The following is a 27,228-nucleotide window of genomic DNA, read 5'->3' as shown; positions in this document are numbered from 1 at the left end:
GTAATTTAATAGGCATACAAGGAAGGGATGTGGTGTCCACAAGAAATGTTTAAAATTGCTTAAAATTTTTATTAAGAAAAATGCTATGGGTGTTTAAAATAATTATTGATGAACTTGACTGTACCACTCTGATGAAGTGCACTAGGAATAATTCTGTACTTCTTCCATTTGTTAATTCCTGCTTCATTATACTTACATTTGTACTTTATATTTATTCAGCATATTTAAAAAATAAAATAAAATGATCTAAAAGGAGTATTTATAACCTATTACTGTAAAACTTATTATTTACCGCTGGAATGCTTCCAATACACCAAGTCTTTAAGAAGTTTGAACTGTCTAATTGTTATGTCTAATAGTTAAAAGTTATGTTTAATCTTTTTTTCAAAATTTAGAAATACTTGTTACTTTATTTAAAATTATCTCTTACAAAATTTACAGATATTCATGCCAGACTTATCAATTAAAAGTGATCTAATAAAAATGATTTACATGCACTTAAATAAATAAAAGTAAAAACAGAACTTACATCAGTTGATCCAGCAATTCTATCTTTAAAATAAATAAAATTAATAACTCCATCTTACCAGCAATTAAAATATAAAATCTCAAGATCTTTTGGTTCTTAAACCATCGTCAGGAGAATTAAAATATTACAAAATAAAGTCAAGATTAAAATAAAATAACAGTCATGACTGTACAGATATTATCAATATAAACTACATTAAGATTTTCTGTCTTTCTTTTCTGGTCCATGAAGACTAATATTTATGAATAAAAATGCCAACCTTCATGTGGTGATTGATGTATATCTTTTAAATTGTAACTGAAATGATTACAGGTAAATACAACCTGACACTAATCATTAGTCACCACCACAAATCACAGAACTGTTTTTAAGAAAAACAACCATTCAGGCTTAGCTATGGAAAGTGAGGGGATAAAGTAGTTTCCTGGTGCCTTCTTAACCAAGTACAAACCAAATACAATGTTTAAGTCATCATTTCCAGTAAACTGAAATGCAGATAATATTGAGTTATTTAAGTAATACCTTCACTCTTCTTGTTCATTATAAGGATTGGCTGAATACTAAAGATTATTACTCTCTATAAAAGTAACTGTTATTGGTACTGATTGTTGTTTGAGTGATTTCGATGTGTCACAGCAATGAGAAGTCCGGAACATATAATGTAAAGCAGAGAAAGAATTTATTCCTTTCTGTTGTACAACAACATTTTATATATATATATTTTGCTTCAACTAAGCAAAGTAAATGATGTTATACATTACTTGTAATGCAATAATTATGTGTTTCTGAAAATAACATTAAGTATTGCATAATAAATAATAAAATCAGAGATTACTAACAATACTATTAGAAATTACTCTTTCAATTAATAGTAGTGAAAAATCACAATATGTTGTACTATATATCGAAGTATACTATATATCTTATGTTGTTCATACCCCTATACTAACTACACTTGGTAAATGGATGCTAGCCATCTTAATGTTTTAAGAATTAGAATATCAACAGAAATATTGTTAATACTCTTTTTGGCAAAAAAGAGTATTACTCTCTTTGGAGTGTTACAGATATAAATAGCACAATTTAAAACTATAAACCACCAATTCTGGTCATTATTAACTATTTAACAGAACAGGTGAAATATTTAAAAAAATTAAACATCCTGAAATAAGTAAAAGAATGTTTATTTACTTATACAAACTACAATAATATTACAAAAAGAATAAAATATAACATTTTAGTTTTCATAAATTATTTGCAGATATAAAGTTACTTAATGATGTCATTAAATGTTTCTTGAATAGTTAACAAAAATTAACTTAAAAGTTAATTTTAAATAATAAATATATTTCGTATATAAAAATATATTATGAATATATGTAAATTATTAAATAGTATTGTGCATACAGAAAATCTGATTTGGACACCACATGATTTCCTTGTATGCCTCTTAGATTACATATACACATTTTTTGCTGCATTTCATAAAAATTATTTAATTTGAAAGCGAGATATGATCCTCCAGTTCTTTAATAAAGTGGACAGTTACACAATTGCATTGTGGTGGACACCACATCCATTACATTTTTTGTGGTGTCCTTATCAGCATTTTATATTAGTTTATATATTAATTTTGTTTCAGTTGTTCAAGTAGTTATGTGGGGTAAGTGAGAACGTGTCGGATCTGTAACCATGAGCACATCGGTTTGGATCCGACTTCATATCCATATATTTCTTTTTAACTTTTTTCTTAATTTAAAAATATCGATTTATTAATAATTATTACCTCAGTAAAATTTTTGAATTAAAATTAAAAGTATATAAAATTTTATTTCACTAATAACTTCTGATTTTTTTTTCATATTTTCTTTTGTATTGTTATTATTTATTGTAAAAATTTTTTACAATCAGAGGTTAATAGTTATTAATAAATCAATATATTTAAATTAAAAAAAAAGTTAAAAAACAAGGAGATTACGTCTGATTCGAACTGATGTGCCTTCCCCTTGTAAGATCCAAATATTTAATTAATTAAAATTTTATTTGGCTGTAACTCTGGTACCAACAAAAATAAGTACCACTCATCATATATCGTTGAAAAGTTATCAATGAGGGCTTATTACTGCAGTTAAGAAAAAGTCCAAATTTCAAAATTTCAACAATCTATGGCTAATCGTTTTTGAGTTACATGCGGGACATACATTTGTGTAGGCGTCACACCGAGACTAGTCAAAATGGATTCAGGAATGGTCAAATGAATATTTCCATTGAAATGTTAAATCTGAAAACCGAAATTACTGACGATTACAATACTTCCTTTACTTTGAACAGGGAAGTAAAAAGTGGAAATTACAAAATAGACAGCTGAGATAACAGTTATTATGTTGAGGTTAAAAAGTTAGAACAGAAAAGAATGGAGAATAGCATCAAATCAATCTAATTTTGTGATTGCAAAAGTCAGTAAAAAATAAAAGAATTTTTCAAAATTGAGGGGAACAGGACTACTCTTTTTTGATAGTCCTGTGTGATCTAGTTACTAATTTTTCTTCATATTTACTCTATGATTCAAACAAAGGATTTCTATCTACTTTCAATCAATTAAAAATCAAACAATCATTGCGGAAAAATCAATAAATTAAACTATTAAATATTACTGTAGGTATTATTTGTTTATTTACGATATATTGGGAACAATACATCCAAACTGTTCACAAACTATACTGTCTTTATAAGGGCAGTGAATTTTCAATGTTTATGAACTAGATGAATTAATATTGATATAATGTAACTAACTATTTCTATGAGAAAATAAAACATATTTATAGTTCTACAATAATAGATTTATAATATAATACTATAACATTTCTAACAGATAAAATGAAATAATAGAATAGTGAAATAATAAAATAAAGATTTCAGTCAGAAATCCTTTCCTATTTACAAAGAGATGGTTTTATTTTAAAGTAAATCAATAAGGAAATAAATAAGCTATGGCCCTTCAAATAAATGTTAGTACCATCAGAGATCAGAAAACCAGACAACAATTAGTTTGATCTTAAATAATATAATACTGAACCAGGTATATTAACTTTTATAATGATTTGAAGTACTACTGCACTTACTATGATGCTGATATTAACTTGCATTTTTCTACAGCACTCTGGTAGTAAAATTTTAATACCACTTCACAGTTTTTTCTTCTACGTTTTCTCCAACTTTCTGATATTTTTTCCAATAATAATCGTTATTTTCTTTTTAAAAATCTACAATGTTATCTGTTTTAATGAATAAACAAAAAATATCATCAATAAATTTATCTATTTATTAATATTTTTCAACTACTTTATTAAAATGGCTAATCTGTTTTTAAACATTCTATCCTAAGGTAGTTTAATTTTATGTAACAATAGTTCGATAAATAATAAGCAAACTGAAACAAAAGAAAAATTGACCATAAATTAACAAAAGTATTTAAATAAAGATATCCTTTGTTAAAAATTAGTTAAAAGTTATAAATGTAAATTTACTTTAAGCAAACATTGTACATCACCACTTAGAGAAAACAACCTTTTTTTTTTCCTGTTTAACCTCCAGGAATCACATTGCCAGATATTACTTCAGAGAATGATTGAGGATGATATGTATGAGTGTAAGGGAAGTGTAGTCTTGTACAGTCTCAGGTTGACCATTTCTGAGATGTGTGGTTAATTGAAACCCAACCACCGAAGAACACCGGTATCCACAATCTAGTATTCAAATCCATATAAAAGTAATTGCCTTTACTAGGATTGCAACATTGGAACTCTCGACTTCTAAATCTGCTGATTTGCGAAGACGTGTTCACCACTAGACCAACCTGGTGGGTTTAGAGAAAACAGACTGATGGCTGACAAATTTAAAAGTTTTTTTTTTCACTTTTTTTGTATAAAACAGCTGGATGCAAATGTCATTAATATTTCTTATTAATCGGCACTGGAGTATGAAGAAAACAGTTATCACTCAACAATGTATATTCTTGAGTGATGGGATTTGTCATGAGTCCTTTCTGAATCAATTCTCCTTTCTCATATCAAAACATTATCCTTTGATCCTTTCTTCCTATGATCTCTTCTTCATGGAATAAGTATTAAATGAAACTGCTGTAACATTTACAGAGCCTTATTAGCTCATCCAAGGATTCTGTTTGTTGCCTATGGGTTACATAATAAATACAATTAGTTGGTTGTTACAACTATCAAGCAAAGCACCTCCCTTTCCTTATGAGCACATTAATTCAATAGAAAAAATAATGAAATGCATAACCAAGAGTGAATTAAATAACTGAAAAACGGACTTTCTGTACCGCAGGTAAATAAACTTTTAAATCAGAAATTTACTTTATTCTGTAAATTAACTAAATTAATTGTTTAGGTCATTTGTGACACTAACCATTCTGCAGATCAGCGTATCATTATCAAAGGTAATAGCAGTATATAACAAATTTGAATTGACAAGCACAAACAAATGTTTATTGAAACAAATTGTTTTTCCTCATGAAAATAAGATCCTCAGAGAACAGGATCAAGTTTTATTAAAAACGTTTCTGCCTTCCATAATCATGGAAGTGTAAATTCAATTATATATTTCCAACATAGAAGGCAAAGAAAAGGCAAAGAAGACAAATTAAATGTTGATGGCATTACACATAAATAAGTCTCACCTGAAGCACTATATCCGATAGACAATATGACAAATGCTCCACTTAAGGTTGCCATACTCATCGGTCTGGGTTGACCACCATCAGTCTCCTCTTCGGTTGCTTGTTTTCCTTCAGCTACAGTTTCTACCTTTCTTTCTTCAATCTTCTTTTCTTCAACCAGCTTCTGATATTCATCTTCAGTAATCTTGGCTAAAATTCCTGATTCAAATAGCTGCATCAATCTTAAAACAAATAATAAATGAAAAGCCATATAAAAATAATCGGTATACAGAATGGCTGGGAAGTCATAATACTCCCTAAACTTAGAACTAAAAATTTGTAATGAGTTATAAATGAAAAATGCTATATAATAATGAATTATTTTATTTACTTACTTGATACATAGTATTTATTTTAATAGTCCAATGGGTCTGAGTGTCTATCCTCATGTTGCACGCACAATTCTATATGTCGCCACGTCCTCTGTGACATGTGATGGAGCATTTCTGGTCTTATATTATGTAAAGCATCCTTCACGACATTACCCAGTTCTTCATTTGTGGTGTAGCAATGTGCAGATACATGTGCCTATGTGCCTTGATAATTCCCCATAATGAATTGTCCGGTGTGGTGAGATCAGAACTTTGTGGTGGCCATGATAACGAAGCTGATGAAGGTGGAGTACCATGCCAATCCCTGTGGACTGATAGAACAAAATGGAAAGGGACTCCATCCTGCTGCAAATATACTCATTCCATGAGATCCTTCTCTTGAAGCTGTGGTATTAACCGTGCCTCCAGTATCTCTAAATAAATTTGTGTATTTTTGCCTGTCAAAAAAATAAGGACCAAACAAATGGCGAGTTGTCTCTCCAGCCCATATCATGTTATGAGGTGGATTTCTTTCCAACTCTGTCATGTAATAAGGATTTTCTTTCGCCCAAAATAACACATCTTTGGCATGCAAACTACGATAGATTGCAGTAAAAAGCACCTTTCCATGGTGGACTGCAGCGGCGAATTTTTCTAATAAAGCCCAGCAGGATGCAGTGCGATGTTCCATGTCTGCATCTGACAGTTTATTGATGAACATCAGACGAAAAAGCCTAACTTCAAGTCCTTTTTCATATGGTCTTGCGTTGTCATCTGCGGTAAACAAAGTTCAACTGATCGTTTACAAGTTGATTTTAATGGTGATTATTCAATGGAAACTGCAACAGCAGCACATGTTTCTAACCGTGTTAATTTTGTCTACTCCGCAGTCTATCTTTAACACTGCCTTACACCTGAACCCATACACCTGTCAACTGCTCCTCGACACTATAACTGTTTGTGTCAGCCATTTTGGCATAATTATCTTTTACTCAGAGTGCGTACTGGTAAAAAACTGTTGCCAACCGACCCCCAACAAAAATACCATATATTCTAAACATATTATTAATCATTAAATATTAAATATAATATTTAAATATTATATTAAATTTAAGGGTACAGTGACTTCCCAACAGTACTGTAGAGTATTTAATTTTGAGTAAGAGACATTTCCTTCGCATATGCAAAAGTATGGAATAGGATAAGCATAATATGCTACACACATAAAACTGAAATGAATGATGTTCATAATACAGTGGCACTAAAGAGTCAAGATTCTATTTCAAGGTTGTAAAATACAAATATTAACAAAGATCGCATTTGCATAATTAAAGTTTTTAAGTCATTCATTTGTAAATACATGGATTTCATTTTAAATTTAAAAATTAGGGCTGATAGGGGGTATAGGGTAATCGAAAAAGCGGTTAAACTTGTTCAGCTTAGTCTAGATTTTGTAACCCACCGGGTTGGTCTAGTGGTTAACGCGTCTTCCCAAATCAGCTGATTTGGAAAGTCGAGAGTTACAGCGTTCAAGTCCTAGTAAATCCAGTTGTTTTTACACGGATTTGAATACTAGATCGTGGATACCGGTGTTCTTTGGTGGTTGGGTTTCAATTAACCACACATCTCAGGAACGGTCGAACTGAGAATGTACAAGACTACACTTCATTTACACTCATACATATCATCCTCATTCATCCTCTGAAGAATTATCTAAATGGTAGTTACCGGAGGCTAAACAGGGGGGAAAAAAGTCTAGATTTTGTAATTCTTTATTTAGCGATTAAACAAAAGATATTTCTCTGAAAATGAATAGCTCTTACAAATGGATGCCATGACTTTTTCCGTATCATTAATTGATCCATCAGCAGTAAAACTTTTATAAAAAAAAATGAGCATGTTATTTAATGATAACACTTTTTTGTTATTAGACCATTAATTTCTTTGTTACATAAACTATAGCCAAAGCGCATCCTTAAAAATCTTCAAATCATATTTCTATAGGTATATGTAATAGGACTGTAAAAGAATCCTCTGAGGATACTAATAAATGGGGCAATCAGCTTTAGTTTTCTTTTTATAGTCTTTAATCATCATTTTACTTACTAAAATCGTTTGCGGTTTTCTTAATCGATTTCCTTTTGTTTAATCCTTCTAACTTTCAATTTTTTTTAAAAATGAAAATCACTTTACCTTATCCACTCATAATTATAATACATAAAATTATTTACAATAAAGACATGAAAAATCCATCGCATTATAAAATTACACAAACCTACAAATAAAACAACTAGAGAAACATAATTAATCTACAATTTTGAATAAATGGACAAGAGCGTAAGATATCTCCCCTTTGAGACCGATAATGTTACCCTAAGGAAAGCACATTTATAAAAATATAAAGAATATTCCATAAAGGTCTGGTTGCGTCCAATGAATTACATGCGCTAAACATTTATTAGATTAAAATAACGAATGTGTGCTAAGGAATAATTTTCATAAATTATAGAACTAAATGTCCATTTCAACTATTAAACAATCATAATCAGCACTTACACCGCAAGGAAGTAGTAAAAATTTAAAAAAATAGATAGACAAAAAGTAATACTTACAAATCTGTGAAAAATCTTTTACCAGTATTTATTAAGTAAAAATGACTACAAAATGAAAAAACAATTATGAGCACTCCAAGCACAAAGCACAATGTTTGCTTAGAATATGTTTTATGGTACTACAACTCTTAATCCCTTGTATTTTTTTAATTTATAACAGTAATCGCTTTTAATTTGCAGGAAAGGTTATATTTTACATAGTGGAATCATTAAAATCTCATTGTTACAAAGAAATAATGCATTTCCTAGATTTTACTTAATAGTTTATAGATAAAAAATAGTTAACAGATTTTCTTCATAGCAGCAGAATTTATTTCGAAGTACTTACGTAGTTGCTACTCCAACATCAGGGATTTCTTATAAGATGTTAATTCAAAATTCATATATCACATCTGTAATTATATTTAAATTAAAATTGTTGCGTTCATAATAGTCAGTCGTCAAGAAAGAAAAAAATAATTTATACATCAATAAGACTTACGTCATGTCACGGTCATGACTATTATCATAATAGTTGTAAACATCTTAATTCAAAATTCATATGTCATGTGTGTAATTATATTTAAATTAAAATTGTTTTTATTTTTATATTATTTTTACTTCTTGAAGACTGACTATTACGAACGTAACAATATTAATTTAAATATAATTACACATTTGACATATGAATTTTGAATTAACATCTTATAAGAAATCCCTGATGATGAAGTAGCAACTCCGAAAGTACTTGGAAACATATTTTAAAATTGTTGGTAAGTGGAACTTTAATTTATACAATTGTATTAATACCGACGATGCTATACGCTTAGAAAATTAAATCTAAAGAATTTATTTAATTCTTAAAATTAATTAAAAAATTTTATCATTACTTCTTACCCAGAAATGACTAAATACTCTTGTTAGAAATCAGATGTAACAAATTTAAATCTCTCATGCTCAAAAAAATTTTCATAATAAAATATAGCGATGAAAATGTAATTAACAAATAAAATTTCAACTAGATGACTTACATAGTGTAATAATGCATTTCCTATAAATGATTAAAATTCACATTTTACTTTTAAAAATTTATTAATATATGTTACAGGGCGTCAAAGTTATCTTAGCGTAAACACAACGATGCGAAAACTGTGTGTGTCTGTGTGTGTGTGTGTGTGTGTGTGTGTGTGTGTGTGTGTGTGTGTGTGTGTGGAGTGGGAAGACGACTGTCGGTGCATTCATGTCTAGTGCTTCGCTTGGTTGTAGTAAAATAGTATTGCCTTTTGTTAAAACAGTATTTATCATTACTAGTTTCACAGTGTAATATATGGTATTTTCAATACTAGTTGCGCTGTTGGTGTATTTTCAGTTTGAATTATGGTGTGTAGAATTACGATGTGTAATGCCTCAACCAAGATCTAATTGTAGATTGGGATGGGAAGTGGCTATAAGAAGTCAAATTATTTTTTAATGAATGTCTACAAAAAAATTTCAGAATAAAATTCTGATACATTTACATTCAAAAACACAAGCTCGCGTTGCTGATTTATGTGGCATATCGGTTAACATGGTGCAAAAAATTGTAACTGAAAAAAATAAACTTGGTGAAAATGAAAGTTTCACTACACCAGGAAAATTTCGAAAAGAATAAAGAAAAAATTTGTATCGATGATTTTTAAAGATGTGCATTAAGGAACATTGTGTATAATTTTCATATAGCCATAAAAAATTACCAATGTTAAATAACTTGTTAGCGGATTTTAAAACAGAACATAAAGATTCGGATTTTGAATTTACGAAAAAATTACGAAAAGTTTAACGAAACAAAAGTTACGAAAAAATTTACGGAGTGTGAGTTTTGGGTGGAAAAAGACTGCTGATAACAGAACATTGTTAGAGGAAGAACACGACATTCGTTTAAAACGAGTAAATTATTTGCAAAATTTACACAGGTTTAGAAACGATGGCCAAGTAATTATTTTTTCTGATGAGTGCTACATTTATTCAACTCGACCAAAACGTTTTGGTTGGACTGATGACTGTGTTCTTGGTTACAAGAAACCTATGTTGAAAGGGATTGAGATTGATAATGGTGTACGCCGGAGGTGAAACTGGAGAAATCCCTAATGCTTTTTTAATATTCAAATCGAGTCAGAAGCAAAGTGATTACCATGACACAAAAATGACATAAATACCGATAATTATGAAAAATGACTTAAAACAAAATCGATTCCAAATCTTCCACCTTGTTCAGTTTTAGTTTTCGACAATGCATCAAAATTATACGGTTCTGAACTCAAATTTTAGAAAGCAAACGCTATTAGGATGGTAGCAAACTAGAAATATTCCATGCTCATCGCAGATGTTAAAAGTTCAACTTTATCAATCGGTGAAGTTAAATAAAGTGCACGACTAACAATTCTATTTTGACAAAATATTGTAATATTACGGTCACAGTGTTTTAAGACTGCCACCATACCATCCTGAACTTAACCTGATTAAGCTGATTTGGGCAAGAGTAAAGAATCAGATAGCTGAAGATAATGTTTTATTTCGGCAAAATATCGGAGAAGTTAAGCAAAGACAGAACAAATATTTTCTTAATTAACAGCTGAAGACTGCAAATTATGTTGCGATCATGCTTTAAAATTTGAAAAAGCGTATTCAGAGAGAAATGCAGTTACAGATATACAAACTGAAAATTCTATATAGTGACTTATGATAGCGATAGTAGTGCCAACGATACAGATAATGTAATTGACAATGGTATGGGTGGTATTGAGCCACTTGACTGACTAAAATAAAACATGGTTTATTAAAAAACAAAATAATACAGTATCATTTATAATCTACTCGATCGATACTATCCTATTTTTCCTTTCTGAAAAATAAAATTGTGAATTTAAAAGAAGATTTTAAAAATAAAAGAATAATAAAAATACGAAAAAGAAAATTTCATGAAAAATAACAAATAACAGCGCGCCTAGTTGCCATTCATCACCTAGGTGTATTGAGTGCACTGATGGAATACATATGTGCGTGCAGTTACAGGCATTTGTATGTAACACCATAAACCCAATCTTACTCCCACCCATCTAGCATTCCATGAACATGCTAAGATAACTTTGTTCTACTTGACCAAAATTAAATTTGTCTACCATCAGAATTCTGTAGTGACAATAATTCATTTTATTTCAATGAAAGGTAGTAAACAATTTGTTCTACAATTTGAGATTTAGCTTAATTTTTTTACTGATATATTAGATAAAAAAAAATCTAAAGCAGAGATCTCTCCAAGGGTACTAAATGATGACAAAAGAGAAAAAAAGAGTATGCGATAAAATGTTTAAGTTAATTTTAATAAATTAATTTAAAAAATTAATAGAAACAAACATACTAAATGAAGTACCGTGCTTACACTTTGTTAAAATTCTGTAAAAAAGGACAGCCTATTTGCAGAGCTATTGCAGAGTAACGAGTGTGTAGTTTTTCACTCAAGTGAAAGTAATGGGCACCTAGGTTAACAAAAAAAGAAAATAAAGTAAGTAACAGTAAGGAAATCAATATTCATTAAGGAAATATTTGTAACAATAAGGAGATTTAAAAATTAATTTTGGTTATAATTAGTATCGTACTAGATTTAATAAATTATAATTGTTATGTATTAAAACTCAGCAGATTAAAAACAGTTTTCTTAAAATTATACATATACGTATATGAAGTGTATTTTGTTAAGTTAAAAGAAAAGTTTTCAAACATCAATATTTTTTTGACAAATAATCACATGAACTAGTAAACATCGACTAATACCACATCTTTCAGTAATGACTAGAACCAAATTTTTATAAAATATATCTGAACCATTTTTCAGAACAGACTCAAATTCAAAAATATTCAAGTAATGTTATTTCTTGAAAATGTTAAGATCAAGAGCACCTTCAATTTTATAATAGATGTTAAAAATTATCTCCTCTAACATGGATCCTAGTTCTTATCAATTCTGACACCTGCAACCATTTTTCATAATATTTTATAAAACTGAAGTTGAAATCTCAACTCAGCATTAGATTTTAGTCCATCCTATGAGAATTTTTCTGAAAAATTATATTTTTTAAATAACTCTGAAGGAAAAAATCTGGTGATCTTGGAGGCCTCAAAAATGAAGTGAAGAATTCTGAAAAAAAAGATTGGCTGAAAAATTCTTTTAGTACGATTATTAACATAATTCATTAACAAAACGATTGTTTGTTTAGAAATGATTTGCACTGATTTTGACTACTCTGATCGTTCAAATGAAACCAAGCTCACACCAAAATAAACTGAAATAAAATCTGAAATCTCACGTTACATTCTCATTTACAAAAGAATGAAACTGAGATAATTGTTAGCATTTTCTACAACTCGTTTTTTCCATTTCAAGAACAACACAAACAAATGCAATTTTACTTCTTAGTAGCATTGATATCAGTAGTAGCTGACAATCTGACTGTGATAATTCCAGTTTGACAAAATTTACAAATCAAATAATATGTATTCAATTCGATAATAAATTATTGGGAACTGCTGACTGAGGAAATTTCAACTGAAAACTCATTTTTCTCTTGTCTATGTTTTATTCACAAACTAAGTTCTACAGTGAGTAACTATTCATCAACACAAAACAAGACAGCTGATGCAACACAAAGAAATGTATACTATTGCTTAAAAAGGTTATTTGATCTCCATATCCAGGATGACTCTGAATGTAGGATTCTTACAGTTGCATTCTTTTGAAATGCCCATTATAATGTGTATTTACCAACTACTATAATAAATATGTTTAAGATGTATTAGCTGAACATTATAATAATAAAAATAAATCATGTGTTTTATTACTAATGATTTATTTTTATTATGAATTTTAAAGATTAATAACAATCTCATTTAAAAAAACTTTCGACTAAACTTCAAGAAACTTACAGATTCTCATCATATAGCTCATTAAAACAATTAAGTCCTGAGAACAAAGGCATTACAAAACAAATACAGTTAAAGACCCCAATCAAAGATAATTCTGATTCTGCCAAAGTTTAAATCTATTTTTTAAATAATAGTTTTTTAGTTGAAATTTTATAAGGTTACAAGCAGAATGCATATATGCAAATAACTTTGTAAAATTTTACAAGGTTGAATTTTTGAAGAAGAAGAAAAAGAATAATTTAAATTAATAATATTTTTACACCTAATTTTATAATTTTTTATATTTTTAGTTAAAGTAAGGTAGATAAAAAATTCTTTCTTCGATCGATTCTATTTTTTGAACAAACTATAATACCACTTATAAATATTGTATTGATACATTTCTTAAAATTTGGTATAGGTAATTAAATCATTTTGTGTTAATATTTGATATGTTCAAAAGAACAAAAGACTTCAAATTAACATTAATTATGATAAATTAATCACAGAGCACTACACGAATCATAGTTTAAAAACATTTTGTAATTTAAAACTGCATTATGACTTTTGGATTATTTTGCAACATTTTAATGATATAAAAAATATGGTCTAATAAATTTAGATTAAACGACTGGGAAGAAACTAAAAAATTCTTGTTAGTCATCTAAAAGTAAAAACTTAAAAAGTATTTACTTGCTAGTTCATAAGTAATCTTTTACTATAAAAAATTACTTGTAAACAATTCAATATTTACATACAAGGGATTTCAGAGGTAATTTCATGAACAGTTTCAATTTTAAACAAAGAAATTTAAAAAAATATATTTTTCTTCTATGCAAGCCTGTGATGGTTGTGGTTTTAGTTTTTGATAACTGATTTTTTTTTTTTTGCTGATTACAAAAATAACCTTCATTTTTTCCGTTTCAAGATTTTTCAAAAATTTCAAAATTTGTAAAAAGTAGAAAAATTGTGAAATTGTGATACATTAAAATATTGTATCACATTTTTGCAACTCAACTGTTTACCTACAAGAATGCATAGTATAAGCCAAAAAAACTGAATATATTATATTAATTTATTATAAAAAATCGTTTAAAATAAAACAATATCTTATAACAAATTAATTTAATATATCCACTTTTTAATATATGCATTCTTATAGGTAAACAGTTGAGTGGTCTGAAAAGGTTGTCAGTGACCCATTAATTTGTAATGAAATTGCCATAAGATAAGCCTAATTTCTATTATAGTGCATTTTTAAATTAGTTTATTTTTATTTAGTTAATTAATTTTTATGAGGTACGTCACATCTTTGGAAACCTCTCCCCCTCTTAGCACACCTTAATGATGAAGTATGTAAAATATTTACAATTTTATTCCATGTGTTGAAATTTCTTTGGACAGCTTATACTCTGCTTTGCACTTCTCGTTCTATGTTCTCTATAGGGTTCATCTTCGTGTAAACATCCAGCAATAGTCTGCCATCATTGTAGCAGTCCATTTTCCTTGATACCTCTTTTCTATTTTTTCATGTCCTGATGAAATCTCTCACCCATCTCTTGGCTAACGGCACCCGATTTTCAAGAAATTAGTTCACATGTAAATTTAGGAACTAAACCTTCAAGCTCATGGAACAGCCTAATTTTTTGTACTTCTTCAGCATGTTCATTGAGAACATGCTGAAGAATGTTCTGGAAAGAAAGTTTGGAAGGATCCAAACTTCAGATTTGAAGTTTGGACCCTTCTTATTGCCCAGAAACTTGGTTACTATGTCTAAGGTTCCTCAGGCTTTTTTTCTACAACTTCTATTTGTTTCTCAAAATTACCATCTTTGAGAAGTTTTCTAATGTCAGGACCAGTAAAGACCCTCTTTTAGTAAGGTTTTGACAAATTGCTTAATCAAGCCTAACTTGATATGCAGGGGTGGAAGGAGAACATTATTCTGATCTACAAGAGCTTTTCAGAGCACATTTTTGGTTCCAGGTTCTAATAAAGCTCTTTTTTTGCCAATCTTTCCTTATCCAATGATTTTCTCTGTCTGTGCTATCCCATTCACACAAAAACAAGGAAACTCTGAATATCCTCATTGCTGTCCTAGGACCATTGATATTTTTTGAGATCACCGCACATAATCCACTTATGATTGTTGTATTTAATTTTATTGAGAATGAATTCCAAATTATTGAAACCCTCTTTTAAATGGCCAGAACGTCTGACGGGTATTAACGGATACATATTCCCATTGTGAAGAAGGACAACTTTGAGGCTGCTTTTGGATGAACCTATGAACAGTCTCCAATCGGTACTTTCATACAGAATGTTAAATAGAGTCAAAAAGTCCATGTACATTAGTGCAGAAGACTAATTCTCCTTCTTCTGAAAAATATGGAAGAAAATCCTTTTTTCTGTAGCTGAACCAGAAAAATAAGGTGCCAGCTGCAAGCAGGTTCTTCTCTTTAAGCCTTGAACCAAGCAATTGTGAATTTTCTTTGATCCGATGTAAGACTCAGACCAAAAGGTCTGGTGCACAGCTATCTCTGGGTTCCTACTCCTCGATGTTATCTTCGTTTAAAACACTTGTATAACCATCTATTTCAGGTAAATTTTCTGGTGGAATTGGCACTGGTGCGTGTGGACCACGAGGAAGTGGGCATAAAGCGGATGCCATACTTGGATAGAAGATTCTTTTTACATTCTTCAAATTGAAACCGTGAACCCTAGTCGAACAAAAGTAACAATCATTAATGTGATTTTGTGGCTCTCACCACACCACTGGAACTCCAATTCTTTTTTCTTTTTCTGTTTAGCCTCTGGAACCACACAGGGTATTACTTCAGAAGATGAATGAGGATGATTTGTACGCATGTAAATGAAGTGCAGTTTTGTACAGTCTCAGATTGACCATTCCTGAGATGTGTGGTTAATTGAAACCCAACCATCAAAGAACCTGGTGTCCATGATCTAGAATTCAAGCTCGTATAAAAGTAACTGACTTTACTAGGAATTCCAAATCTGAATACTTCTTGTTCACCCTTTGATTACTATCCGAGTCCTTCAACACATGTGTAGCAAATAAAGGCGGATGCCCAATTTTGTCTTGTTCTCCTATTTTCACTCTGAAATATGTGAGGTACACTGCTCGAATGAAACTTGTTATATTTCTTTTTTGCCTTTCCACCATTAACTCATCACAAATGTAACAAAAAGAATCTGCAGAATTTTTGCAGCCTTTTGAAATCATTTTGTAAATGGAAAGTTTGCTTTGTAGCCTGAAAATATATTTTCCATCGACAAAAATGTGTTTGATCACAGAGGACGGAATAAACTTGAATTATGCATGCTGATGGTTGAAACAGCACTGATAGTAATTGTACGGTATATAAGTGGCACGGATAGCTGCCAATAAACATTTTACATCTTGTTAAGTCTTGTCACAACCTGTCAACCAAGCTGTCCCACCGTCTCGTTATTTTCAAACACCCCCCTATCACCCTCTTGAGACCACTGAACTGTTTAGCTATAAGAACCGATAGTATAAGCAAGCGGTTCCCAAACTTTTTCCGAGTCGCGGCACCCTTTTTCGATTAAAACATTTTTCATGGCGCCTTACCCTAAGTAAAAGTACGATGACTACTTGTAAGTAAGAGATAAAAATAAATAAAACTCATATATCTTCATTATTTAAAGTAATCTTCATTACTTTATTAACATTAAATTAATAATTATAAATTTCTCGATTCAATTAATTATAAAGTTTTTAAAATATTTTATGGCGCCTCAGTAAAGAGGCTGTGGTCCCTGGGGCGCTGCGGTGCACAGTTTGAGAATCACTGGTATAAGCCAAAAAAGTTGATATATTATATTAATTTATTATTTAAAAAAAAAAAAAAAACATTTTATGTGTATTGTATTTTATAGTATCACATTTTCACAACTTTTCAACTTTTTACAATTATTGAAATTTGCAATTTTACAAAAACTTTTGACACGTGCAAAAAAATGAAGGGTTTTTTTTTATATAGCGTTAAAAAATACATACTAATTGATTATCAAAAGTTAAAAAAACAATCCACAACCCAAATTTTCCAAGCTTGTGCTATCGTACATCTTTCATCTGGACTAAATAGTATACAGAAATCACGGGTAGCAAAAATAAAACATTATTGATGTACGGCAAATGAAATCACCTTTTTTTAAATAATGGCTTAGACATTAAGAAAATAATAATCTTTTAATTTAAAGCAAACTGAAATCATCTTCTTACCAAATCTCTTTGTGTTATAATAAAACGTCTCTCTTCCACCGATAAGCGCATAGTGTTTATTATCTTTAACAAGTTGCATTCCCTGCATTCCCATCTCGGCAGTTTCAATCAAGTACCTGTGTTGTTTTTTCATCATGCCCCATATTTTTTCATATAAACCGGTTCCATTCTGAACGAAACAATAAAAGAAATACGGTAACCGAAATCATTTCTGTATTTACAAATTCTACTTAAAAATAGTAATAAAGAAAACAGAATTAGTTATAAACGATAAAATTATCAGCGTTTCGCTTTTAAATTAATGGAATTTATTCTAAAAAATTCGTTAAGTTAATTATTTCTTCTTCAGTGAAGCTCGGTAGGACTATCAACAGTTCCTACCTTAAACAAGATTAGACGACTCATTATGTACGTATAAATGTATTTTAAAATACATTAAATCTGTCAAAAACACCATCGAATGCATAAACATAATGCATTAAATATTTATATCTTTCGATTACATGTTTACAGGATTTCTTAACTTTCCTTTTAAGACATGTCATTAACAACATCGCGACCAGAAACTCCATCGAAGAAACGTTTTTAAACGTTTTTAAAGCTCTGAAGCATTTAGAAAAACATATTCCGTTTTTAATAAGTGAATTGTTTACAATTTAAAAAAAATAATTTTTAATTAACTAAGTTTTGCTGTGCCGTTCGACAAATTAATTATCTAGTAAATACGATGAAGAAAGGCAAATTCCAATTTCCAATGATGTAATCTATCACAAAAAGCACTTATGAAATCGAAAGAGGAATTTACGCTTAATTCCGATAGAAAAAATCGTATGTTTTTAACTAATAAAACGAAATTATTATGTTAATTTTGAAAGGATGTGGGGTTTGCCCGAGATTCCTGTTACTATGAGAATGTTAGGTGCTAAAGTAGAATATAAAAAAAACAGCGGTGTATTTACCAAACGGTGATTGGACTTAACTCTTGCGTCTCATGTGACAGCTGGGAGCACAACCTGTGACTTTGTGACGTAATTTCTAGGATTCAATTTACTAATTTATATGACAGCCGGATACAACTGACCGGACAAAGGCCCAGGAAATAGAGGACTAGTAAAAATATTAAAATGAAGCCATCATATTTGAAATAAAAATTACATCGTACAAATAGCAGAATAGGAAAAATAAATTTACCGAAGCTTAAAAAAACTCAATTTTTGTTCATTCTTAATGACGATTTACAAATCCAGACCGATGCTTCTGATAGTGAAATACCTGGAAATAGAAATACGCTTTAATAATATTTTTATGTAATAAAAAAATTTCATCACGCTGAACGTAAAGAAAAATGAAAAAATCAAATTAATCTAGAAAAAATTTCTAAAGACGATCAAATTTAAACGATGAAAATAGTAGTCCAATATTTATTGAAATATTAAAATTTGGAACTTCGAATAAAAAATAAAATCTTAGTTTTAATCTTTAATTAAGAAATAAAATATTAAAATTATATGTACAGAACAGATTTGTGTGAAAAGACAGGACTTAAAAAGTTCAATCCCTTTCTTTTGCTCTTCAGTTCAAAAAAATCTGATGTGAACACCGCATGACTTCCTTGTATACCTTTAAATTAAATATACACTTTTTTTTTTAAAATGAAAAGTACATAAAATTTTATTTCATTAATATCTGATATTTTTTTCCTTCCTCTTTTGCCTTCCTCTTCTAAGATCAAAATATTTCAATAATTCAAATTTTATTCGGCTGCAACTCTCCGATGAAAATACGTACCGCTTATGATGATCGGTGAAAAGCTTCAATGAGGGCTTATTACTGCTACGGTTAAGAAAATGTCGAAAATCCAAATTTTTCAGATTTTGGGCTTTTTTTGACGCTTTTGGTCCGGTCGATTGCAATCAAAAGAGGAGGTACACAACTAGATGTTACAACAGTTCTAAATCCAAAATTTTGGATTTCCTTTTGGAACGGCACGGGAGAGCTTTGTCCCGTGCTGAAAGCCGTCCAAAACGTGGCACTGCGGACGCTTTTCGGAGCGCCGTGGTTTGTCAGAAACGCCGCACTTTGCTACGACGGACCTAAAAACCGTGTCGGAAGTGGGCGTAGCATAAGCGCGCGGACTGTTCGAGAGAGCGGCCGTGTCCCGAGCACAGCCATCTCAGGGACATCTATCGAGGGGCCCCTACACCGTAAGGTATGAGAAAAAGACTTCACGCCGTGTTAGATGAACCGCCGTGAAAAGGCGGGACGAGGGTTTGCGTATGATAAACCAGGCCAGGAGCCTCTCCATCGGATGAGCCGACGGGGAACTCCCAGAAATGATTGCGGGCATTTAAAAAAAAGGGTCATTGAAAAGAGATGTCCGCGTAAAGTTGTTACGGTTCATAAATGTATGGACGTACGGTTTTTTTTTTGCTCAAAATTAAATCGATTTTATTTACCCCATTCTAGTAGCAAACGATACTACAAAAAGAGAAAATATAATATAACACCTTAACTAGCGCTTAACAAATTAAACGTTTAGTCGCGTTGTATTTTATTCAAATTAAATTTAAAATAAAATAAATACTGGAATCGATATTAATTTAATCTACTCCATTACAATACCGTACAATAGTACGGATATAGATCAAATTTAATGTCCTAACGAGTGCTGAATAATAAATGAAGATATGGTTTTGCTGTATTATGCTCCGCAGGTGTCCTCAACAGGAAATAGGTAAGACGCTGCTGACCCACCGGGTTGGTCTAGTGGTGAACGCGTCTTCCCAAATCAGCTGATTTGGAAGTCGAGAGTTCCAGCGTTCAAGTCCTAGTAAAGCCATCTATTTTTACACGGACTTGATTACTAGATCGTGGATACCGGTGTTCTTTGGCGGTTGGGTTTTCAATTAACCACACATCTCAGAAACGGTCGAACAGAGAATGTACAAGACTACACTTCATTTACACTCATACATATCTTCCTCATTCATCCTCTGAAGTATTATCTAAACGGTAGTTACCGGAGGCTAAACAGGAAAAAGAAAAAGGTAAGACGCTGCTACAGGCCGGATCCTTTTCATCGTCTACGGGTTAAATCGTCTTCGGTTAAATTAACAAAATAAAATATCTTTTAAACCTTTTATTCAAAATCCATAGATTTGGTATTACGTTGATCCCATTTTAATTTAATATTCATTATTAGTAACGGAAATATATATCGCCTGACCGGTGTTGACTACTACCGCTTAATTATTCAAAGCCGTAAATTAAATAAATTATCGTTAACTTTCAACATTTATTGAAAACATCTGAATCTAAGCCATACCATCCTAATTAATATTTTTCAACATTATTAGGGTTTTTTACGCGCGCGCGAGCGGGAACGTTAAGAGCGATTTTGCCGCGCTTCATAGTATACAGTTATTTTGATGTCACAGTAAATTGATTTCACCATCATTAACAGGAGTAGAATGTACCGATGACTAATTTAAAGAAACCGAAAGCGTAAAACCAAAGACTAAAAAGGAGAAATGCGAACAAGTGTCGGGTCTAAAATTTAATAAAAGAATCAGGACTGATATTTTTGCGTTAAGTTTTATATTTCATTTTAAAAAAAAATCCTTAATTACGAAAAGTATTTTAAACTTATAAGCGTTTATGTATTACATATTACGAAACGATAATAGTTCACGAGGAAAAATTGCTTATCGATTTGCAATGAAGTAGCGGACCAACATTTATATAATACGCAATAGTAAAGAAAAGTATTCAAATGATATATTATTATTAAAGGAAATTACCTACATACGTGCACAAAATACGGTGTAAAAATTTTTGGGCAAAATAAAAAGTCGAACGTACAAAAAAAGATATAATAATAAAATTAGTAGACTATTTTAAATTTATTTGAAGTAACGTAAATATCGGTAAGAAACTCCCGCCAAGACCAGGGACAAAAATTGCAAAACTTGTGGAATTAATTATAAATTAAAAATAAAGAAATTAATTTACACAGTACGGCTAGAGAAGGCGTGTTATTAAAATAAAACCGATTAAATGTTCTTTATAACATCGAGATTTAATTATTATTTTTTGAAGATATTTCTTTTAGAAGGATTGTAATCGACGATGAAATAATAAAAAGATTATAAAGAAATAAATGCAGCCGCATACCGTTTACGTTTTTGCCGAAGTGAAGAAAATTAAAAAAATGTAGGTGGTAGAAGCGATGAGAGGAGGGGGATCATATCAAACAAGACGATGGAAAGCAATAGCGGTAAGGCTTAACATCCAAATAAAACCACCGTACGTAGAAAATGCTGCGTAATGACGCAAACGGTAAATATCCAAGGGAGAAAAAGTTAAAACAAGTAATACGTTGTAAGTTGTAGCAAACACACGATCGCTAGAGAACATAAAGAAATGGAGAAATACGGGAAACAAGTCAAAAGTAAATATTATAAAATGAAAATAATAATGAACCGCTGTAATAAGTATTAATAATAACCTCAAGGTTTCCGTGCGACGCGCTGTGTAATTCTGCAAGGAGCTGCATCTCATTCTTTTCCATCGCTTCTGCCAGTTGTTCCAGGGTACTTATCGGTGTCTCTACAAAGAAAATATTATTCGTAAAATTACTCTAAATTAAAGAAAAAGCCAGTAAGTAATAGTTAAAAATGTCATTTTGCCCAATGCTAAATACATTTATTTCAAAACACAAAAATTCTGCATATCGGTGGTGGTATTCATATTTCAAGAACGATAAATTTCTTTTCTTGGAGGTTGCTTACTATTGAATGCCTGTCACAGGCATTAAATAGAAAGCCTTTTAGTAAGTTTTGAATCGATGAGGTGAAGCAACCGTTTTTATAACAACTAAAATTAAATTTTAAAATAATAATAAAAAAAAGAAAAGAAATTTGCGGCTGAATTTTTTAATCTACAGAACTAAACCGCATTAGTTACGATTGATACTTGCCTTTATTCGATCGATAATAATTTAAAAAAATGTTTTATAAAAAATTAAAAAAAGAAGATATTTCTATTATTTATTTAAAAAAATAAATAAACGATTAGATTAATTTTGAAAGGACTCGGGGTTCATCCTCTGAGATTCTTGGTCGAAAAGATTTGACGTTAAAAAAAAGAAAATAATTAAAAATTAGGTATATTTATATTTCATTTGTTTTTAAAACAAAATAACATATTGTACAGGAAAAGTCCTGTATAGGCTGGTGTTATTGCTGAGGTGCGGTTGGTCTTTATAAATTCCTTACATAACAGCCGAGGCCCGGCTTCCAACTCGACGGCATAATTGCTAGCGCTCTACTATACTCTTTATCGCTACACTTATTTCTTGGCTATACTTTACCGAAGATGCCACTCGCTAAGTCATGTACGTCGGCTGGGCTCCAACTGCCTAGACAAAGACTCAGGGAAACGGAGGATTAGTAAAAAATATGAATAAAACTATCGCATTTGAAAAGTTACATTGTAGAAATGGAGAAATAAATTTACTAAGCTTGAAGGGAAATTCCCCCTTCATGTAGACCGTGATAGAATACAACAATAATAATAGTAAAAAATAAAATTTAATTCGTATCGACAGTTCAGAAATCCAAATTGTGGTTGACGTCTCTGGTAACGTCGATATGAAAATATTAATAAACGTTAAAAATAATTTTTATCGACTTAAAACAATTTTCTATATCGTGCTACCAAATTTGAAAAACGGTTAAAATTTTACGTAAAGAAAAAATAAAAAAATAAAATTAACTTTAAAAATTCTTATCGCAGTAAAATCTGAACGATGAAAATCGGTATAGTATTTTTTTAAAACGATTAATTCACCGCATAAGGTCTAAGTTTGTACTGCGGGAATATGAAAACGGAAATTTCGTAGCCGTTGAAAAAAGCCAGACAAGGATTTGAATCTGGGACCTACAAATGAAAGATCAAGAGGCTACCGCTCTGCCACAGAGATTAGTAGAAAATTTGTTTAGATATTGAAACTTGAAAACGCGAATGAAAACTTAATCGTAATTCATAACTTTTGAAGATATAGTAATTAAAAGCAAGTATAGAAACGTATTTATAGCGCGTTAAAGTTGTCTGATTAAAAAAGTCGTAATCTCTTTCTTTCTCTTTGCGGTACAAAAAAATAAAAACCTCCCCAAAAAAGACAAAATTAGAAATGTAACTGCACACCGGGCAGATGTACAATCTTATAAGAAAAAGCTAACTTGAACTTTCAAAATCGATCTTCAGATTCAAGAGTTACAGGCGTTTAAAAATTTCAATAAAAACAAAGGACTACTTAGCTTAATGATATTTGAATAAAACGACAAACAACTTGTGTTTCTTAGTCGATGATTAACACGTAACCGAAATAAAATCAAAGAGAAGTAAAATTTAAGAACAAGAGAAAAACAGTTAAAGCGAGAGCTATACGACATAACTATTATTAAGCAAGAACCTGGCTGAATATGATTTATGTAGTTCAGTTAGATACTTACATGTCACACAAAATTCTGGAAGCGGGTGAGCTATTTCTTAAAGCAGCTTGAGCCTCTTCACAGATGGATTTTTAGAATCTCGAGGAAAATTAACGATCGAATCATATAATTGCAGATCGGCTTAAAATCAAGTAATGCTCTTACAAGGAATCACGAGCAGGGTAGGGTTTCAGTCAAGCCGTTACACAGGGTTGTTTTTCTTGTTTACAATCCCATTCTAGATAGTAGTAGTAGTAGTAGTAGTAGGTAGGTAGGTAGATAGTAGTTTCCATCTGTCCCTTTCTGTTCCTTAACCTTGATCCCTTGCTTCCAGGGCATTCTATACATTCGATCAGAATCCTATTGGATCCGCATATTTTTTAAGGTACTGCTTAATTTATACCGATGGAAATACATGGACCTGCTTTCTTTCACTTGAACGAACAAAAAACCAAGTCCTCATGTGTAAAGCCAGGCTTTTCAATCTCTCCTAGTACACACATTTGCGATACAAATACGATAGTTTTCTTATCTTTATATCCTACCTACCACCTGCTGGATGCTAAATAACAGTATTTCCTAGTAGTCAATGTCGCACAGTAGGCGTGCAATGTAATTTACGCCTCAATCCTACCTTCTGTGCTTGCTATCGCTTTAAGTTAATTTTCAATAACACCGTCCTAATTTGATTACGTTTCCGTAGACCAATATAACATCGATATTGATGTTATCGGTCTATCGATATCGTTCGCAGGTCCTTAGGCCGATATAAAATGTAACTGCAAGTCACGCGTAGCGCGTATTTCATTTCAACTGCTTGAAGTATGCGCGGGCTTACTCTAATTAAATTTTTGGCATAATATTATGAACTTATTTTGTTAATAGACTAACCTTCTGTATTTTCAGACAGGGTCTTAATTAATACGAATAATAAATCGTATTCGTAATTGTTTTCCCCGATTAAAAGAAAAAAAAGCGTATTATGCAAACGATCAATTTTATGCGATTAAAATGGTTTTTCAATTTTTCAATTTTGGTTTTCGAAATCCAGTTAACCTTGATATTTATTTTTTTGTTTATTCTTACTTTTAGAATACATTTATTTAGCTTTTACGTCGTTACTGTATACTGTAATGATATTATTGTATCACTGTAACTTGGCTTTATTTAATGTCATTTTGAACGGTAATTTATAAAAACTTTTTATCATTTTTTACATTAAATTTACCTGAATTTAATCAAATTATCATTCATTAGAGAAATTAAGTAACTAAAAATTCATTAAAAACGCGTAAACTTTAATTTCTAATCGTTTATCGTTTGTGTTTTTATGTAAATAAGCTCTAAGGCGAAAGGAAAACTATGGATCGTTAAATTAAAAAAAAAAAAAAAAACTTATTCTTTAGCGAATTAAAAATATTTATTGTACTACCTCTACTGTTACTTCTAAAGAATAATGCTAGTTTTAAATTTTGTAATCTCTGAACAATTTTCACGGAAGATTTTACTTTTTACCTTACTCCTCCCTCCCCGAGAAAAAGAAGTCTACGTTGAAGAAAGCAAACGACTTATAAAAATAATTTTTGCCGTGAAAGATGGAGTAGTCTGAGAAACGATTACTCTTACCGCAAAGAATTATTTAATCGTATTTTTTCGGGACAACGAACACGATTTGAAATTATAACGACGATAAATACCATCCGTTTAAGAAAATTCTGTTAAATATGGAAAAAACAGTACAGGAGAAATAATATAGGGTGAGAGGGAGGAAAGGGGAGAAACATTTTTCAAATGTTCGCATGCAAACAACTAACGGTAAAATAACCGTTTAACAAAATATAATGAACATAAAATAGGTAAAAACATTTAATTCTGCGAATAAAATGAATGCAGGCCGCTTATTATGCGATGTAACTAGAGATAATAACATATTCAATATTATTAAGAAACTATTTGTGAGGGGGGTAACTGGTACAAAATGTTACGATATAAATTATACAGAAAACAATGTATTATAATTTTAACTTTCACGTATTACGTTTATTTAAACTGTTTTGTCGTTACCTTTTTATATAATCGATAAAATAACTGAGGTACCGTTTACCGACCTCATACCGACTGTCACAAAAAAATAAAGTTATGTTCGTGAATTTTTAACAAATGACTACAGAAAGGCGGTTTTCTTTTTCTAAGTTTCGTTTACGTTCATTAAAAAAAGGAAACCGAAGGCGCATAATAATTATATAAGAGAAAAAATTATCGTTTACGACCCTTATATTTAGCAACTGTCGGTTTATTGTAGAATCGTACGAGTTTACAGGTACTATTTATTTCTGATTTGTCACGATAAAATTTTACTGGGCCGCTCTGAAATTTATTTACCCTTTCATTATCGATAATGTCCGAGCCTTCCAAAAATCACTTCTTGTCATAATTAATTCTCTTCGATTACATTCAAGAAAATTCTAAATCTTTTTAGTAAAACAGACAGTTACAGTCGACAAAAACAATCCTTATATAAATTAGCCGACTCGGAAAAATCATATATAATAAATAAATAATTATGATTGTGTACATCGAGAATCCCTGCTAAAAATCCTGAGAAATTTAGGGCTTCACCCGAAACTAGTCAAAATCATCGGACTAACACTAACGGATACCAAATCCAAGGTTAAATTCAGGGGAGAAATATCTGATCCATTCGACATCAAAACAGGACTGAGACAAGGAGACGGACTGTCACCGCTTTTATTCGACTGTGCCCTTGAATTTATAATACGGGATTGGAAAAAATTAAATAAAGACAACGTTAAAATTGGAAAAGGTATCTCAGTAAATCGCCTAGGCTTTTCGGACGATTTAGCCCTACTAGCCCAAAATATAGAAGAGGCCAGATACCAACTGTCAACACTGGAAGAGATTGCAGGAAAAATCGGTCTAAAAATTTCATACGAAAAAACCAAAATTATGGTGAGAGACCCGCTATGCATAAGCAGAGTAAAAATAAACAATAATGACATACAACTAGTAGAAAACTTTAAATATTTGGGGGAAAACATCACGCACAACCTCCAAGAAAGTCCAAACTGGAATGAAAGAATAAATAAACTCATCAAAGCCGCAATAAAAACACAAAACATCTATAACAAAAAATGCATGTCCGTAAACACAAAAATAAGACATTATAACTCAGTTATCCGACCAGAAATACTTTACGGATGCGAAACCGTATTTGGACCGTACCAGACAAGGTTTACCGACAAACTGGAAAAGATTGAAAGACAGATTCTACGACGATGCGTCGGGAAAAACATTAAAAAAGACGGGATTTGGAGAATTATTCCAAACGAAGAGATTTACAAA

The 27,228-nt window shown here is 30.8% G+C and overlaps 1 protein-coding gene across 1 annotated transcript in view; it reads right to left on the bottom strand.

Moving 5' to 3' along the window:
• Positions 1-3,870: 3,870 nt before the first annotated feature.
• Positions 3,871-27,228, bottom strand: part of Ir40a (Ionotropic receptor 40a) — a 42,693-nt gene continuing 19,335 nt past the window's right edge. The window contains exons 8-12 of the mRNA XM_075365447.1: positions 21,879-21,979; positions 17,372-17,540; positions 11,588-11,684; positions 5,229-5,449; positions 3,871-3,959 (exon numbers count right to left, since the gene is read on the bottom strand). Of these exons, the coding sequence (XP_075221562.1) occupies positions 3,910-3,959; positions 5,229-5,449; positions 11,588-11,684; positions 17,372-17,540; positions 21,879-21,979 (638 nt within the window). The 3' untranslated portion in view covers positions 3,871-3,909. The remainder of the gene's footprint in view (positions 3,960-5,228; positions 5,450-11,587; positions 11,685-17,371; positions 17,541-21,878; positions 21,980-27,228) is intronic.

This window comes from Lycorma delicatula, chromosome 5 (genome assembly GCF_047948215.1).
Source record: "Lycorma delicatula isolate Av1 chromosome 5, ASM4794821v1, whole genome shotgun sequence".
NCBI lineage: Eukaryota > Metazoa > Arthropoda > Insecta > Hemiptera > Fulgoridae > Lycorma > Lycorma delicatula.
This window is presented reverse-complemented; position numbering and strand designations above follow the sequence as displayed.